At 42.7% G+C, this 15,452-nt stretch overlaps 1 protein-coding gene across 1 annotated transcript in view; it reads right to left on the bottom strand.

Moving 5' to 3' along the window:
• dapk1 (death-associated protein kinase 1) overlaps positions 1-15,124 on the bottom strand; it is a 122,461-nt gene extending 107,337 nt beyond the window's left edge. The window contains 1 exon segment of the mRNA XM_070440265.1: positions 14,785-15,124. Coding sequence (XP_070296366.1) covers positions 14,785-15,124 — 340 coding nt within the window.
• Between the last annotated feature and the right edge of the window lie 328 nt (positions 15,125-15,452).

The following is a 15,452-nucleotide window of genomic DNA, read 5'->3' as shown; positions in this document are numbered from 1 at the left end:
CACCAAAAGCACTACAATGTCACAGATTGCACAATCGCAGAGCATCCTTGTCGGGGCTGTGCACCGCGCTGGTATGTAACTCTCCGGCCCTCTCAACCGCAAGGCTCTCCAGAGGGTAGTGAGTCTGCACCAACGCATCACTGGGGAAAACTACCTGCCCTCCATACACCTACACCACCCCGATGTCACAGGACGGCCAAAAAGATCATCAAGAACAACAGCACTGCCTGTCACCCCCTACCATCCGGAAGGCGAGTCAGTACAGGGTGAATCAAAGGCTGGGACCGAGAGAGACTGAAAAACAGCTTCTATGCTCAAGGCCATCAGACTGTTAAGACAGCCATGCACAAACATTGATGGCTGCTTCCAATACTGAGCTCAAATCTTGCCCACTTTAATAATAAAAATGGGAAGAAATGTCATCGCACTTGTCACTTAAACCAATGCCACTTTATTATAATGTTTACATAACCCTACATTAGTCATCGCTATGTAATACTTACTCTATCACCATCTACTGCGCTTCGCCTATGTCTTTCGGCCATGCTCATCCAGTATATTTATATGTAAATATTCTTATTTCATTCCTTTAGCACTGTGTGCTACAAGGTATTGCTTGGAAATGTTCGATTACTTGTAGAATTATACTGCGGTCGGAACTAGAAGCACAAGCTTCGCTACACTCGCCATTAACATCTGCTCCATTGTATGTGACAAATAAAATTGATTTGATGTTTAGGATAGCTGTCATGTTTCTGACTGGTCAAGACATGCTCCACTACAGGACCTTGATGAGGTGTGGTGGGAATATGTCATGTTTCTAACTGTCAAGACATCTCCACTAAGACCTTGATGACGTGTGGATGTGGAATAGGTCGATGCTACTGGCAAGAGCATCTCCACTACAGGACCTTTATTGAGTGTGGGATGTGAATATTGTTTATTGTATTGACTGAGGTGTCGAGCCTGTGTGTCCCCAAGGATTAGGAGTCCAAAGTAGCTGTCGGACTTTCTGAGTCTAGGGAGTATAACTCTACACATCTAACATATGCTAATTATAATAGAGTTTTCCTAGTCTAGAGGAGATAACCTTACAATTATACATATGCCTAATTATAAGTTATGAGTTTCCTAGTCTGGAGTATAACCTATACACATCTATAATATGCTAATTATAAGTTAGGCAGTTTCCTATCTAGGAGTATAACCATGACACATGCTTAAATATGCTAATTATTAAGTTAGAGTACCTAGTCTAGGAGTTCACCTAAAATATCTATTAAAATGCTAATATATTTGACACCCTAAAGAGATATGGAGCATATCATTCATAGCACTCATCATTAATATTACTAGCTACTGGATATGACTTTGAACTGTGATATGCAGAGCCTATGACCCTGGTCAGAAAGTAGGCATAGCATTCCATTAGAGAATAGCTGCACTACTAGATTAAGTGCCATTTTAGGATGTTAAGTTAGTGCACTACTTAGGGAATAGGATGCCATTTAGGAATAGTGTCATACTAGTGAGTAAGTAGTGCACTACTTAGGGAATAGATTCCATTAGATGTATAGTAGTGCACTACTTAGGGAATAGGATGTGCATTGAGTTAAGTGCACTACTTAGGCGATATTGTCCATTAGGATGTATAGTGGTCACTGACTTAGGTAATAGGATGCCATTGGTATGTAGGATGATAGATCTGAGTAGTAGTGCCACTACTTAGGATAGGATGCCATTTAGGAGTTATTAGTTACGTGTTACTTAGAATGAGGATGCCATTTAAATGTTAGTTAGTGCACTACTAGAATAGGATGCATTTAGGAGTTATAGTAGTGCACTACGTAGGAATAGGATGCCATTAGATGTATTAGTAGTGCCTCTGATAAGATCCTTTAGGTAGACATACTGTAGATTCCATTATGGATGTATATGTGCACACTTAGGGAAGTGATCCATTTAGGATGTATAGTAGTGCACTACTTAGGGAATAGGATCCCATTTAGATGTATATAGTCGCAACTACTTAGGGGACAGGATGCCATTTAGTGATATATAGTAGTGCACTACTTAGGGAATAGGAATTTCACTGGTGTTCCCAGAGAGTTCTGTTTCGCTGAGTGTCCCAGAGTAATGCCTCATTCTTCCCCGAATCACCTAACTGCTGCGCATAATGGCTCCTCTCTCCTGCCAAGCACAGTTCCCCCATGCAGGCCTCATTAAACATCTCTCCTCTCTCAGCACTGCAATGCAACAACACCGCCCCCTTTTGTGATGTCACTGCTGACTCCACCAGTAGGGGCGTGTCCTGACACCAGATCTTCATCCAGCTTAGACAGGCTGCTGCTCTAGGGGAGGAAAGCTTGACACTGCAGCGTACAGAGATAATATGGGAATGACAGGATAAGCCCTCTGGAACCGGGGGCGAAAACGGACCAGGCCACCCCGGGATTCAGGAGAGAAAGCAGGGCCGGGAGTACGGAGAAGCCAAGGCAGGGAAGGGTCCCCCAGAGAAGGTCGGATGGCCAACGGACCACCAGGGGACAGAACCAGAGTAAGACATCCGCGCCAGACACCAGCTATCTGGACGCCCCCGCTGAGCTCTGCCTCCCCACGGGCCCGGTCAAGAACGGGGTTAACCACTCTTCAAAAACGGACAGTTTTCAGATGCTGTGGAGAAATACTCTGCGCCATCGATGGCTGCTGTACGCAGTGTGGAGTACAATCAATAGCAGTGCTTGTATCAAGTTTAGATGTCTCAGGATGGGTTTAGTCTCAGAGTTCATGACATCATACATGTCTTTGATGTGTTTTTCATCTCAGCAGGCAGCAGCGTGTTACTCAATCAGGACCGGCTCTAGCCTTTTGGGGCGCCTAAGCTAGATTTTGGTTGGGGGCCTCACACCTTACGTAAAGCGGTGTTTTGAAAAGCCAGATATTTCAGCCTGTTTTGATGGGATGGAGTTTTGCGCATCCATGGTGACACACCATGTGTTAAATTAGTTAATAGACCAATAGAAAGAGAGTCCAAACCCCTCTCAGACCACTCCGGACAGTTCCAGCAAAATTCTTGATTAAGAAATTGCCTTTTGCGAAGAAAGCTATTTTAGTTAAATTTTGAACATTTTAATTAAACAATCCCAGTATGGTACTTAAATGTTACAAGAAATGATTTAATATGAGATAAAAAACTGCTGCATTTGGACCTTAAAGCATGTTTCCCTGCAATTCTTATTCTACACATTTGACATGGGGAGGAAGAAAAGTTGCATTGTAACAAACATTTTATGCAATTCTACCCATTTTACCATGAGATATTATTTAGCAGTTTTAGAGTAAATTTCCTACAATTCTAACATTTTAACATGACTTATCCATGTTAATGATATCTGGAGTGAGAATGACTAACAAATCAATGGGGGCCCCCTGCATGGTCAGGCCCCTGGACACGTGCCCTGCGGCCTGTCGATATTTGGCCCTGATTACTACCAGTTAGATAGCTGGCCAAAAAAAATGTTAGCTGACGGCTAATTGAGTGACTGTCGTGTGACATAACAAGACAAACTGCTGATACACAACCACATTTCTAAATGACACCATTGGTGTGTATTCTACTATTTTAACTCTCAATAGTGAAGTTGAGACCCGACTGGTTCCTAATTTACAAAAAATGTCAGAGGGCCCTAAGTGACCGCTTATATTCGCTTATGCCTGGAACCTGCCTGAACTCAATATTTCAGGTTCCAGCAGTGAAGGAAAGTGGGTTAGTGCAAAATCCCTTTAATACAACTGAGAAACAGGCCTACACTAGATGTTTTAACAGGAAACAGCCTACACTAGATGTTTTATAGAAACACGCTACACTAGATGTTTTAACAGGAACAGGCCTATACTAGATGTTTTAACAGGAAACAGCCGTTTACTAGATTTTTAACAGGAACAGGCCTATACTAGATGTTGTTAAGAAACAGCTAGATTTTAACAGGGAACAGCCTATAATAGATTGTTTTAACAGGAAACAGCCTACACTAGATGTTTTTAACAGGAACAGGCCTACACTAATGTGTTTAACAGGAAACAGCCTACTGATTTTAACAGAAACAGGCCTACTAGATGTTTTAACAGGAAACAGCCCATACTAGATGTTTTAACAGGAAACAGCCCTACACTAGAATGTTTTAACAGGAAACAGGCCTATACTAGTGTTTTAACAGGACACGGGCCTACACCAGAAGTTTTAACAGGACACGGCCTACACTAGATGTTTTAAACAGGAAACAGGCAACACAGATGTTTAACAGGAAACAGGCCTACACTAGAAGTTTTAACAGGAAACAGCCCTACACTAGATGTTTTAACAGAAACAGGCCTACACTAGATGTTTTAACAGGAAACAGGCCTACAACTAGAGTTTAACAGGAAACAGGCTCTACTACTAGATGTTTTAACAGGAAAAGCCCTACACTAGATGTTTTTAACAGTGCTTCAAACAGGGCCAGGTTTACCACTGATGTTTTAACAGGAAACAGCCTACACTAGATGTTTTAACAGGAACACAGCCTACACTAGATGTTTTAACAGGAAACAGGCCTACACTAGATGTTTAACAGGAAACAGCTACACTAGATGTTTTAAAGGAAAACAGCGCCGACACTCAAGATGTTTTAACAGGAAACAGGCCTAACACTAGATGTTTTAACAGGAACAGGCCTACACTTAGATTTTTAACAGGAAAACAGCTCCGTTACACTAGATGTTTTAACGAGGAAAACAGGCCTACGACTAGATGTTTTAACAGAGACCGCTACAGCTACTATGTTTTAACAGGACAACAGGTCTTCGACTTAGATGGTTTTAACGAAGAGCACTGTGCCTTAGACTAGATGTTTTTTAAAGGACACGGAGGCCTACATCTAGATGTTTTAACAGAAAACAGCCCTACACTAGATGTATTTAACGGGACACAGCCTACACTAGTATGTTTTAACAGAAAACAGGCCTACACTAGATGTTTAACAGAAACAGGCCTACACTAGATGTTTAACAGGAAACGGCCACACTAGTGTTTAAACAGGACACAGCCTACACTAGATGTTTTAACAGGGCACGGCCACACTAGATGTTTTACAGGAAACAGGCCTCACTAGATGTTTTAACGGGACACAGCCTACACTAGATGTTTAACAGGAACAGGCCTACACTAGATGTTTTAACAGAAACAGGCCCATACTAGATGTTTTAACAGGACCACTGGGCCTACACTAGATGTCTTTAACAGGTACACAAGCCCTACCCCACTAGATGTATTAACGGACACAGGCCTACATCTAGATGTTTTAACAGGAAACAGGCCATATACTAGATGTTTCTACACAGAAAAAGGCCGTACACTATATGTTTTAACAGGAAACTAGGCCTACACTAGATGTTTTTAACGGGACACAGGCCTACACTAGATGTTTTCAACGGGACCCACAGCCTACACTAGATGTTTAATACAGGAACAGCCTACACTAGATGTTTAACAGGAAAACAGGCCACACTAGAGTTTTAACAGGAAACAGGCCTTACACTAGATGTTTAAACAGGAAACAGGCCACACTAGATGTTTTAAACAGGACAGGCCTACACTAGATGGGTTAACAGGAAAACAGCCATACACTAGATGTTTTAACAGGAAACAGCCTACACTAGTGTTTTAACAGGACACAGCCCTACCTAGAGTTTTAACGGACACAGCCCTACATAATTGTTTTAACAGGACACAGGCTACACTTAATGTTTAACGGGACAGCGAGGCCTACACAGATGTTTCAACAGGAAACAGGCCTTACACTAGATGTTTTTAACAGGGAAAACAGGCCGTACACTAGATCGTTTTAAGGGACACAGCCTACACTAGATGTTTACAGGGAAACAGGCCTACACGTAGATGTATTAACAGACACAGGCCTAGCACTAGATGTTTTAACAGAAACATGCCTACACATAGATGTTTTAACAGGAAACAGCTACACTAAGATGTTTTAACAGGGACCACAGCCTACACAGATGTTTAACAGAAACAGGCCTTACAACTAAGTTTTAACAGAACAGCCTACACTAGATGTTTAACAGGAAAACAGGCCTACACTAGATGTTTACAGGAAACAGGCTACACTAGATGTTTTAACAGAAACAGCCTACACTAGAGTTTTACAGGAAACAGGCCTACATAGAGTTTGAACAGACAACGGGCCTATACTAGATGTTTTAACAGGACACGCGGCCTACACTAGATGTTTTAACAGACACAGCCTAAGAGCCCCACTGTTAAGTAATGTAGATATGTGGGTACGAACAGATGAAGGCGTATACAGGACTGCGACAGGAAGATCATGTTCCTCCCAGCTGCTGGGTGTGGCCATGAAGGAAAGGGTTAAAGACCCAGGTTCACATTAAGTGTCAACTCGATTCCTAGTTTCTACAGGGTCCATTTCCTGGCACACAGCGCTCTTTGTTTGTCATTGCTTATGACAGTCATCCCCATAGCCTCGTCAGCCAATCCCTTTTTGCAGAGTGGGGTTACGCTGGCTGCCTGGTCCCGCATGTGTGGGTTAGTTCTCTTTGTACCATTATGTTTTCTTAATGCTTGCTAGTTCGCTGTTGGTAGCGCGTATGTACTTCTAACGGTGGATGAAAAAATTGATCATACTCATATATAACTATCCTCTCCTTTGGATCTCGTCACATTGAGATTTGGTCAATGTGTAGTTGAGTCAGTGTGCCAACATTACCAACTATAATTAAGCTCAAACCAGCTGAACGGTGTGGCAGAGAGCGACTAGCATAATAATTGCTAGTCGCAGGTGTTGCAGCTATATTACCGGATCAAACCACTGAACACCTAGAAACTAACATATTATCCCACAGCCTTTTGGACCATGACTCCAAGCAGTACCCTGTATAATCAAGCGTAGAGGCGCATTACTCCGCAGTGCATACAGGGCTTTGATGCAGTGCGATGAGTATGATCTGCGCTGAATTGTGGAGAAAGGCAGTGGAAAGCGTGGATCCTTTTAATGGTGTGGTAGTGTGGTTGACCAATGTGTGTGTGATGAAGGACGATGGTGAGCAATGTGAGGTGAGCCCTGTTGTACTTTTTGCAGCAGCGACAACTCTCACTGCTCTCGTCGCACCACCTGAGTGTCTTATTGCCCTTTTTCATTAGATTACTAAACACGTCTTACTGAAGATCGGAGCCATTGAGTACGGACAAAATGCTCTCTGCTTTTTCGTTGCTCGCTTTGTTTTTCTTTTTAAATGATATTTTATTATTGAAGCGCATACTGTTTGTGTAGTCTGAACTACCCTAAAGTAGCGGTCTATAGTGCCATTTGTGTATAGATGCTAGTTCTGGAAAATGATGGGATACTGCTTATTGAATTTACATTATACATTGCTTAACAGTAGAAAATGATCTGGTTGTCTTTTAGTGATTACACTAGCCACTATATAAAGGACATGGACGATTTACTACTGAGTTTGTGTCACCCCTGTTGGAAATCTAAGGTTCGTCCTTCCTAGGTACGTCTGTACTTTTCTGAACATGTAAGCATGTTGGTGTATAATAAATAGCTGAAAGTGATTAGTCTCTGCCTTATCTTTGGATTACATATTTCCCCAGAAGAAGACCATGACTTGAATAAATAGGGTTAAGTGTACCATTTGTGTTATGTGGCTGGCTTTAACTCTAAACACAAGAGCGTCAACCCAGCACTGTTGTCTCGTAATAGTAATTGTAGGGTAGCATTCATATAATAGAGTTAGATGACTTGTTTCCAGATTGTCTTCTGTTGATTTTATTCTCAAATGAAAAGAGCGAATTCTAAACGACACTCATGCCTTTGTAGTATTTGTTAACCTATGACACGCCTCGTATAGAGAGGGGAGAGGGAACCTGATGTTATCTCTACTGCGAACCACACTGTAGTGTTGTGTCTTGGATTATTCATGATGTGTTTCGTAATTCAGTGAGTATCTTGGGTAGAGTTGGGATACCTTTTCTCTCTAGCTTTATTTCTCTATCAGCACCCCCCAACGAGACAACGCCGCTATTGTCGGGTAAAGAGGTTGACGGGTAGATGTGCCAAGTTGCTTGGCCAGAATACTCCTTGCTGGGTGATCGTTTTGACCTACAAACAAGAGTCGTTGCATCTCTGTTACATGAGGCCACTTGCAAGACTTATTACCCAGAGTATGTCAAGGACGCTTGATGTAGTCGCTAAGCGCTCCATACAAGAGTAGGGCAATCTCGTCTGCGTGATTTGCAGAGATTCCTCATTAGTGAGTGGGTATGCCCCATTTGTAGTATTTCATTGACGACATTTCATAAAACTAGGAATAGGGTGGAGAATGTTTGGTTGTTTTTTTTTCGTAAGATGCATGTGGATTGTGATGCCCCTGTGATGTTAGTTATCGGTGGTACCTCTATTGGACACGTGCATAGCCTGGGGACCGGGATAGGCGAGAGTTCTGTGTATCACCACAGGGTCTCTTCCCTGAGGCGAGTGTCTTTCCTTTCAGAATACGTATGGACTGAGAGCCATTTATGGCCTTGTGCTAAGGTCGGATAATCTCTACTCTCTATAGCAGTGACACGCCAATCCTGTTTATACCCGATTAGTGGAAGTTCGTAGAGATGTACTGCTTAGTTCCACCGCCTTATCTCTACTGAGCCACCTCCTCACATGGCCTGTCTCGCGGCCAGTGCTGAAGGTGGATAAATATGACCCGGTGATGAGAGCATAGAAGGAGAAGCGACATGATCAGTCTCACCGCATACGTCAATCTGGAATCCTAACGGTGTCTTCATAAATGATAGGACATATGTAATAAGAATTCCTAGAGTAATTTGTACTATGCTCTGGGATGTACGTATGTAATTACCTACCACATCTCCTCCAGACTTAGTATTATGCCCCTTCCCAAGTTCTTCAATATACTTTCGATTTATCTACATTGACATGGCAGTTACAACATCGTGTAGTGGAGATTGAGGAGAGGAAAACCTAATAGCATTCAACTTTCCTTCTTTCTTCATGCCTTTTTCTACATCGAGACCCTTAAGTCGCCAGCTCTTTTTATGAAGGTAGTAAGAGGCATATTCTACAGCACGGTATCTCTGTCCACCTCTCATAGCCATCTCCACAATAATTACACAAACATAGCATCTCTAACTCTTAATAGAGTAATGCAATCAGTCCTTCTCTCAACACCTAGCTCTCATACCTCGGTTAACCTAGTCTCCCACACAACGGTCATCTACTTATCGGTCTTTTCCAGGAGCTCATGAGGATAGTACACAGGATGGACCAACTTCTCTACTTCTTCGATACCTTTTAACAACAGGACTGCATTCTGCTCTGGTAAGGAGTAGAGTTGGGCAGATTAAACATGACCTAGCTCGGTCTTCTCCAACATTACTCTTCTATCAAGCTAATTAAAAACTTTTAACAATATTATCGATCTTGTTTTTTACAGGGCGACCGATATGTAGTATACTTCTCACTAGTGTCTTCCTCTCCACTCTTGCCCTATTGTGTCTTATATCCACATGTTAAACTACGAAGGCAGCTCGGTTTAGAGATAGGAAGATAGATCACACAGGTCCTCTCGAGCTCTTCTCTGCAATCTTCCATATAGTCAACTCATGGAGGCTCCTGTTTTAGAAAGTAGAGAAAATTGGCAGCATGGGGCGTCCGTCTCCACTTCTACTTGTACCTTAACAACAAACAGCTCTTGTTTAGAGACGTTATGCAGATATACGCTTAGCAGCTGTAAGCTCCCTACTATCGGCAGCTGCGCCTGGAATACACCTTATAAGCACTCTCAGTATAGCATTCTTGAGATATTAGCCACTGATATGAAATCATCTCCAGTCGTGCGTATATAGCTTTTTATCAACCTCGAAACATCAAGACCATCAAACTACTTCTCTCTCTCGCGACTCTTTCCTCTTTCTTATCTTTCCTCCTTCTTTATTCGTACATCAGACCCTCTTATCTAAATCAATATTATAAAAATGAATTCCATAATAGCTGCGTGACTGATAAACGCCAAAAATGATACGGCATAGTATGCTATTAATAGCCCTGTTAATCTCTGTTCTCGATATTATCTCAAGTCAAATATAACAAGATAATAAAATTAGGAAACAAGTCAACCAAGTTTAGTATGGTGGTTGAGTTGGGTGTTGTGGCGCCAAACCACTTGTACATTCATGTCTAAACTAACCACAATTTCCAAGTGTACCACAAAGAGTAAAACAGTCTACTCCCACTGCTCTTTACTTACCACTTACAGGAGAATCTTCCTCATACATCTGCCACAGCAGTGCGAGCCGAGTGTGCTGCTTGAACCATCATCCATTAGAATGATTACCTGAGGTAGGTTGATTTGTAACGATCCCTTGTCAAATTTTGCCGTGTTAATTTGGTTTTGGGTTTTGGTAGTGATACTTTGTGTGCCTGCGACTTAGCATCTAATTTGTGTTGCCCACCATAGCTTTCGGGGCGTTTTGGAAATTCAACTTGAATCCTAAAATGTTCAACAACCACAAATTTTGCAGTGATTGTGGTAGAGGTGTAACGTTGGCCTCCCTTCATCCTCTCTACAGCACAGCTATGAGCCAATCTCTACCGACCGGTCACTCTCTCCAGGTCACTACCTTAACAGCAAAAGAGGTTAGTTGTTCCGTCTTAGCATAGAATGGGTGGGCGTGTGTAAAATCGAGATCTGTCATTAAAAGACTAGGGCGCCTATCTTGCGGCCCCAAGAACAGCACATTGAGCTGACCTGTGTGGTTGCCAGGATGAGTAAACAGACGCGAATTCTTTTATGAGAAACTAGTGTTCACGAGTGACACTTATGTGGAATGTGAGACACCGATGTCTTGGTTCTTAAAAGGTCTTCTCCTGATACCCACTATACTGAGCTCCCCAGACAGAATTCTAGGCAGCCCGGTGTCAATGTCACTGTACCTTTCATCCTTTCGGCTCTAGTCTCTCTAATGACTGTTGACCTTTGCTCTTTGGTCATGATATGTCTCTGATTTGAGGGTCACTCCCACACTATCCTTAAATCTTAATTCTCAAAAAGTTCTCTGAGCAGTGCAGCCGCCGTGCGTTAGGTTCCTCCATGTTCTGATATCCTTTTATTCTATTGATCATCTGATGTGACGGAGCTGGGCCTCGTTCCTTGCTATTTTAAACATCTAGTATAGGCCCGTGTCCTGTTAAAAAGCATCTAGTGTAGGCCTGTTCTGTTAAACATCTAGTGTAGGCCTGTTTCCTTTAAAACATCTAGTGTAGGCCTGTTTCCTGTTAAAAACATCTAGTTAGGCCTTTTCCTGTAAAACATCTATGTAGGCCTGTTTCCTGTTAAAACATCATAGGTAGGCCTGTTTCCTGTAAACATCTAGTGTAGCCTGTAGTCCTGTTAAAAACATCTCAGTGTAGGCCTGGTTTCCTGTTAAACATCAGTGTAAGCCTGTTTCCTGTAAAAATCTTAGTGTAAGGCCTGTGTCCTGTTTAAAACATCTAGTGTAGGCCTGTTTCCTGCTTAAAAACTCTAGTGTAGGCCTGTGTCCCGTTAAAAACATCTAGTTGTTAGGCCTGTTTCCTGTTAAAAAACATCTAGTGTAGGCCTGTTCTGGTAAAACATCTTAGTGTAGCCTGTGTCCCGTTAAAACAGTCTAGTGTAGCCTGTGTCCTGGTAAAGACATCTAGTGTAGGCTGTGTCCTGTTAAAACATCTAGTGTAGGCTGTGTCTGGTTAAAACATCTAGTTAGCCTGTTTCCTGTTTAAAACTCTAGTTAGGCCTGTTTCCCTTCTAAAACATCTAGTGTAAGCCGTTTCCTGTTAAACATCTAGTGTAGGCCTGTTCTGTTTAAGAAACGTCTAGGGTAGGCCTGATCCTGATTAAAACATCTAGTGTAGGCACTGTTTCCTTTAAAACATCTGTGTAGGCCTGTTCCTGTTAAAACATCTAGTGAGGCCTTATCCCGTTAAAAATCTAGTGTAGGCCTGTGTCCCGGTAAAACATCTAGATGTAGCCTGTTTCTGGTTAAACATCTAGTGTAGCCTTTTCCTGTTAAAACATCTAGTATAGGCCTGTTTTCCTGTAAAACAGTCTAGTGTAGGCTGTGTCCCGTTAAAACATCTGTGTTAGCTGTGTCTGTAAAAACATCTAGTGTTAGGCCCGTGTCCTGTCTAGAACATCCTAGTATAGCCTGTTCCTGTTAACATCTAGTGGTAGGCCTGTTTCCTGTTAAAACATCTAGTGTAGGCCTGTGTCCCGGTAAAACATCTAGGTGTAGCTGTTCCTGTTAAACATCAGTGTAGGCCTGGGTCCTGTTAAACATCTAGTGTAGGCCTGTCCTGTTAAACATCTAGTGTAGGCCTGTTCCTGTAAAAACATCTAGTGTAGGCCTGTTTCCTTGTTAAAACATCTAGTGTAGGCCTGTTTCCTGTTAAAACATCATAGTTAGGCCTGTGTCCCGTTAAACATCTAGTTAGCCTGTTTCCTGTTAAAACATCTAGTGTAGAGCCTGATGTCCTGTTAAACATCTTAGTGTAGCCCTGTTTTCCTGTTAAAAGAATCTTAGTGTAGACCTGTGTCCTGTTAAAACATTCTAGTGTAGGCCTGTTTCCGTTAAACAGTCTAGTGTAGGCCTGTGTCCTTTAAAACATCTAGTGTAGCCTGTTCCTGTTAACATCTAGTGTTAGGCCTGTTTCCGGGTTAAAACATCTAGTGAGGCCTGTTTCCTGTTACAAACCATCTAGTGGTAGGCTGTTTCCTGTTAAACATCTAGTGAGGCCTTTTCCGTTAAAACATCTAGTTGTAGGCCTGTTTCCTGTTAAAACATCTAGTGAGGGCTTTTTCCGTTAAAACATCTAGGTAGCCTGTTTCCTGTTAAAACATCTAGTGTAGCCTGTTTCCTTGTTAAAACATCTAGTGTAGGCTGTTCCTGTGAAAAACATCGTAGTGTAGCCTGTTTCCTGTTTAAAACTTCTAGTGTAGCCTGTTTCCTGTTAAAACATCTAGTGAGCCTGTTCCTGTTAAAACATCAAGTGTAGGGCTGTTTCCTGTGAAAACTCAGTGTAGGCCTGTTTCCTGTTAAAACATCTGTGTATGCCTGTTTCCTGTTTAAACATCTTAGTGTTAGGCCCGTTCCTGCTTTAAAACTTCTGGTGTAGGGCCCGTGTCCTGTTAAACATCTAGTATAGGCCTGTTTCCCTGTGCTAAAACATCTAGTGTAGGCCTTTTCCTGTTAAAACATCTAGTATAGGCTGTTTTCCTGTTAAAACATCTAGTTAGGCCTGTTCCGGTGTAAAACATCTAGTAGAGCTGTTTCCTGTTAAAACATTCTAGTGTAGGCCTTTCCTTTAAAACATCTAGTGTAGGCTGTCCTTTAAACATCTGATATGGCCTGTTTCTGTTAAACATCTAGTATAGGCCTGTTTCCTGTAAAACATCATTAGTAAGCCTGTTTCCTGTTAAAAACATCTGTTAGGCCTGATTTCCTTAAAACATCTAGTATAGGCCTGTTCCTGTTAAAAAAAACATCTAGTGTAGGCCTGTTTCCTATTAAAACATCTAGTGTAGGCCTGTTTCCTGTAAAACATCTAGTGTAGGCCTGTTTCCTCATCTGTATTAAAGGATTTTGCACTAACCCACTTTCCTTCACTGCCTGGAACCTGAAATAGGAGCTCGGGCAGGTGCCAGATAAGCGATATAAGCGTCACTTAGGGCCCTCTGACATTTTGTGTAAAATTAGGAACTCATCGGGGTCTCAAACTTACGTATTGAGAGTTATAAAATGAGTAGAATACACACCAAGGTGTATTAGAAATTGGTTGATGTATTCAGCAGTTTTGTCTTGTTATGTCCATCACCGACAGTCACTCAATTAGCCTCAGCGAACAATTTTTTGGCCAGCTATCTAAACTGGTAGCTAATCAGGGCCAAATATCGACCAGGCCCGCAGGCACGTTCCAGGGGCCTGACTGCGGGGCCCCCATTGATTTTGTTAGTTCAGTTCTCACTCAGATACATTAACATGGCTAAGTCATTGGTAATGTGTAGAATCTGTAAAAAGGAAATTTACTTCTAAAACTGCTAAATAACTATCTCATGTAAAATGGGTAGAATTGCATAAAATGTGTATGTACAATTGCAACTTTCGCTCCTCCCCATGTCAAAATGTGTAGAATAAGAATTGCAGGAAACATGCTTTAACGGTCCAATGCAGCAGTTTTTATCTCAATATTAAATCATTTCTTGTAACATTTAAGTACCATACTGGGATTGTTTTAAATTAAAATGGTTCAAAATTTAACTAAAATAGCTTCTTCGCAAAAGGCAATTTCTTAATCAAGAATTTTGCTGGAACTGTCCGGGAGTGGTCTGAGAGAGAGGTTGGGAACTCTCTTCTTATTGGTCTATTAACTAATTTAACACATGGTGATGTCACCATGGATGGCCAAAACTCCATCCCATCAAAACAGGCTGAAATATCTGGCTTTTCAAACACCCGCTTACGTAAGGTGTGAGGCCCCCCAACCAAATCTAGCTTAGGGCCCCCAAAAGGCTAGAGCCGGTCCTGATTGAGTAACACGCTGCTGCCTGCTGAGATGAAACACACATCAAAGACATGTATGATGTCATGAACTCTGAGACTAAACCCCATCCTGAGACATCTAACTCGGTAACAAGCCACTGCTATTGATTGTACTCCACCTGCGTCACAGCAGCCATCGATGGCCGCAGAGTATTTCTCCACAGCATCTGAAAACTGTCCGTTTTTGAAGAGGTGGTTACCCTCGTTCTTGAGCCGGCCCAGGTGGGGAGGCAGAGCTCCAGCAGGGGCGTCCAGATAGCTGGTGTCTGGYGGGATGTCCTTACTCTGGTTCCTGTCCCCCTGGGTGGCTCCGTTGGCCATCGACCCCTTCTCTGGGGGACCCTTCCCTGCCTTGGGCTTCTCCGTACTCCCGGCCCTGCTTCTCCTCCTGAATCCCGGGGTGGCCTGGTCCGTTTTAGCCCCCCCGGTTCCAGAGGGCTTATCCTGTGCATTCCCCATTATTATCTCTGTACGCTGCAGTGTCAAAGCTTTCCTCCCCCTAGAGCAGCAGCCTAGTCTAAGCTGGATGGAAGATCTGGTGTCAGGACACGCCCCTACTGGTGGAGTCAGCAGTGACATCACAAAAGGGGGCGGTGTTGTTGCATTGCAGTGCTGAGAGAGGAGAGATGTTTCATGAGGCCACTGCATGCGGGAGAACTGGTGCTTGGCAGGAGAGAGGAGCCAGTTATGCTGCCAGCAGTTAGGTGATGTCAGGGAAGAATGAGGATCTACCTCTGGGGACACTTCAGGAACAGAACTCTCTGGGAAACCAGTGAAATATCCTATT

The sequence above is a fragment of the Salvelinus sp. IW2-2015 genome, unplaced genomic scaffold (assembly GCF_002910315.2).
Source record: "Salvelinus sp. IW2-2015 unplaced genomic scaffold, ASM291031v2 Un_scaffold2348, whole genome shotgun sequence".
Classification (NCBI taxonomy): domain Eukaryota; kingdom Metazoa; phylum Chordata; class Actinopteri; order Salmoniformes; family Salmonidae; genus Salvelinus; species Salvelinus sp. IW2-2015.
The sequence above is the reverse complement of the archived record's forward strand: the minus strand, read 5'-3'. Positions and strand labels throughout refer to the sequence as shown.